Source organism: Cyprinodon variegatus, unplaced genomic scaffold (assembly GCF_000732505.1).
Source record: "Cyprinodon variegatus isolate N-32 unplaced genomic scaffold, C_variegatus-1.0 Scaffold1199, whole genome shotgun sequence".
Lineage (NCBI taxonomy): Eukaryota > Metazoa > Chordata > Actinopteri > Cyprinodontiformes > Cyprinodontidae > Cyprinodon > Cyprinodon variegatus.
The window spans coordinates 77,261-81,206 of record NW_015151652.1 but is presented as its reverse complement, the minus strand read 5'-3'; the positions used below and the strand labels follow the sequence as shown (position 1 = coordinate 81,206).

At 35.2% G+C, this 3,946-nt stretch overlaps 1 protein-coding gene across 1 annotated transcript in view; it reads right to left on the bottom strand.

Annotated features, from left to right (window-relative positions):
* Positions 1-3,946, bottom strand: part of col9a1 (collagen, type IX, alpha 1) — a 22,879-nt gene that overhangs the window by 1,420 nt on the left and 17,513 nt on the right. Inside the window, exons 29-31 of the mRNA XM_015401254.1 lie at positions 2,593-2,647; positions 1,599-1,787; positions 1,429-1,506 (exon numbers count right to left, since the gene is read on the bottom strand). Of these exons, the coding sequence (XP_015256740.1) occupies positions 1,429-1,506; positions 1,599-1,787; positions 2,593-2,647 (322 nt within the window). The remainder of the gene's footprint in view (positions 1-1,428; positions 1,507-1,598; positions 1,788-2,592; positions 2,648-3,946) is intronic.

Sequence of the window (3,946 nt, the reverse complement as noted above, 5' to 3'; positions counted from 1 at the left end):
CTATCTATCTATCTATCTATCTATCTATCTATCTATCTATCTATCTATCTATCTATCTATCTATCTATCTATCTATCTATGTGTAGAAATATCCATAGCACTTAAACATTTACACATTTTGAAGCAGTACATTCAATGAAATGATATGTGATTGACTATCACAGAGTAGAGCAAGCTCTAGGAAAATATGTACAATTTAAAATGTTTTCCCTGATAGAGAAATAAAATAAATTGTGAACATTTAATTGGCTTGAGGTCATCTTAACTCGGATAAAATTAAATAAAAATCAGGCATAATCAACCATCCTCAGAATCCCCTGTATCCAATTTAAACCATGATAATCTGTGAAAGCCTTGGAGGCTTGCTACAGACATTTTCTAAAGACAACAAACAGCCTCATGGAGTCTAAGGAACAGCAGATATGTCAGGGACAGGGGTGTAGAGAATGTTAAAGCCAAGTAAGATTGCTAAACAAAACCTTAAGCTTTGGATGTATAATTTAAAACTGTTAATTTCATCATCTAAAATTGGTACCCAATGCAAATCATAGAGCATTAACAAGAGCAGCTATCATGAAGCCTCCAAATATAAATCATGAGCTCCACAAATCTGGATGTAACGCAAGAATATGATAAAAAGTTTTGATTGAAAGAAAGCCATTAGATAATTTAAAGTCTGTTAAGGGCAAAAGGAGGGGATTCTGGTCAGATGATACCAAAGGTGAACTTTTTGGACCACATGTAAATTGATAAGAGACAAAATTGTCCATTTAAGAGGGGAGAGAGAGTCTGCTTATCTTTAATAGAAGGTGGTTGGAGCTAAATGTTGGGCAAGAATCATGAAACTTGCTGAGGTAGAAAACACAAGTGTGTGAACCCTCCTGAAGGACACCAGCCTTGAAAATCAGTCAGAACAATAATGAAACGACCACAACGACGCTTACTGTATGTTTCTACATCTAAGTTTAAAGTTATGACAAACATCATCAGGAGCTTCAGATCTATGTTTAAGATGCTCTCCATCCTTTCTGGCTGAACTTGAACGTTGAACCTTGAACTTGAATGTTTCTAGATGCATATAGTTTGTGGTGTGATATACCAAAATACTAAGCTAACTACATGACTTCTGAGGGAAATCTGTTGCAGTAGATTTTATTTAAGGGTATCAGATTAAAGGGGACTGAAGGCAAAACCGCGTCATTCATTCTATATTTTAATGTATGATTTTTTTTTTTTTTAAATTAACACCAGCAAGGCTGGTATGAGAATTATTTTCAAACAAAAATGGCTTTTGTGAGCATGAACAGATCTTTTTTTTCGTTTAGTTTAATGGCAGAAAATGTCACAGTTTATTTTTGAGCTTTTGTTTGTATAAAAAAAAGATGAGTACTGTCCTACAAGATGAGCTATGACATAATAAATACTCACCTGGAAGCCCAGGAGGTCCTGGTTGGCCTTTAGCTCCTCGTACAGTGGGTCCTCTTGACCCTCTGTCTCCCATATCACCTGTAGCATATAACAGTATCTTGTACAATTTGTTCCTCCTTTTTTACTTCTAGTTTTGCATCTAAAAAAGATTAAAAAAATACTCTCATCACCTTTAGGACCTTTATTTCCCATTGGCCCCAGTGGCCCTTTCAGTCCTGGAAGCCCTCTTGCTCCAGCTTGTCCTGGAAAGCCGCTGTTTCCTGGGGGCCCAGGAGGCCCTGGAGGACCCGGTTTTCCTGGCAAACCTGCAGCGCCAGACTCCGGCCTCCGTAAACTGGCAGCTAACTGAGCCAGCTGCTCTGTTGAGACATAAAACAATAAAGAAAATTGTCAGCATGAATGCTCCTACACAGCCGATAGCTATGAAGGGATCTTTAATTAAAATCATGCATTAAGCTCATGTGGCCTAATGCTTGCTGCAGTGAGGATCCCACTTTTTCTGCACTTATTGAATTCTCCAGTGATGTAAAACCTTGGTCACATCATCCCTCCAGCTCCTTCTGTTATTCAGCCTTTCTTTAAATAAGCATCACTAATCTGAGCCTAACACAGATAATATTCATAATTTACAGCTATATGAAGGTGCAATTCATGTCCACAGTGCCAACAGACTAAAATTAATCTTCTGTGGCGTTTATCTTTCTATCTAGATTTCACTTCCCTAGTATCTTATGGAAATGCATGCAGCAACTGTCTGACTGCTCCCTCTCTTAAGATTTCCTCTCCAGGCTGACTTCGCTCAGAGCAGGTCTCCTAGAGGTGAGATTAATTTTTCAACACGCCGAATATAAAAAAGTCATGAGAGCAGGAGATGAGTTGTGAAGATGTAAGAGCAGAAGAATGAAGAGAGCAGATGTTGTGACTTCAGTGAAACATTTCGAAGGGCTCAGAGAAGGATGCTTTCATCCATCACATGAACGGAGGCTGAAGCTTATTTCATGTTTCTGTTATGAGAGCCTCGATTTTTCAAGCACAGAGCATCCGACAACAGTCCTGATCAATGAAATGATGCTTTTAAGTGTGGCAATGAGAAAGATTACAGCCATGAAATAGGACACAAGGGAATAATAAATGGGGTCAAAAGCTTTGCTATTCTTTTCTTACCTTGCATAACTCGCATGCAGACTTGCCTGATGTGCTGATCAGTTGGCTCTTTACCCTTAAAAGGAAAATATATCTTTATCTTAATTCTTTTCATTGAATTACCAAAACATTTATTCACTCTATGATACAGCTTAATAATTTTTTTTAGCTAAAAGTAAACATATTTTATTATGCTCTTGAATAATAAAAAAGTACATTTTGTCCTTTCATTTTATATCAAATGGTTTAAAAACACAAGATTTCATATATTTTATAGTCTTCGCTGAAGTTGATAAGAAAACATTCAGTATTTGTAGCGGCTGACAAATGAAGAAAAGCTAGGTGGGATTCATTTTAAACAAAGTTTGATTTAATCCATGTTGTTTTCAATTACATGACTGTGCTTAAAATTTGCACCAGTCCTATTCTATGCCAGATAAACCTATCACTTCTGTCTCAAGTTTTTTTTTCTTTTTCCTGTTTTTATATTCCGGCAAATGATGAAATAGATCTAGAGGAGAGAGTTTCCAAAAACTGTTTATCATTTAAAAGCTGCTGTGCACAAGGTGTCTGAGTTCCAATTTTTTTGCGAATTATTGCAGAATTTGGAGTGTTAGGACAAATGTTGCTGATGTTGCTCTGTATGTTCATTTCTTTGCTGCCAAATATGAGAAAATGTATCTTTAAATTTGTGTTTCAAAAATGGATTTTGAATGAAAAGTGTTTAAAGTACAGATGTACCAATCCGGGCCATGTTAGTCTTTACATTTAGATATTTTATCCTCTCTAAGGATTATGGCACAAATAAAAAAGGTACTCAATACAAATCCAGCCAAAACTGAAGGAATTACAGGATGTTCCCCATTTGTGCATCAATAAATTCATGTGTCATCATATTCTTATAAAATAAAAAACAAGGCTGATGAATTTTAAAGCATTGAAAACAAACAAAAACAAAAAAATAGGGAAGGTGATGGATTTAACTAGTTTAAAAGCATATGTTCAATATTAGGTTAACCTTTTTTTTTTTACAGGGTTTTGTAAATATATCTTAGTTGTTTTAATGTTACATAGTCTTATTCAACTTTAAACTGAATTATTTTCTTAAGCTAAGTATTTGGTCAAATATCAAATTTGCATGAATATAATTTCTGAGCAGATTAGAGCAGATTTGAGGGGCAGATTAGAGCAGATTAGAGGGGACTTGTAAATTTGTCATTTATTTAAACATTTCATTTGGTTTGATTTTTGCATGTCACTATCACTTTACTTGGATTTAGTTATATATATATGCATATATATACATATATGTAGATATACAGAAGAGTTATATGTGTATATATTTACATCTTTATTATCTTGTGTGGTTGGTTGT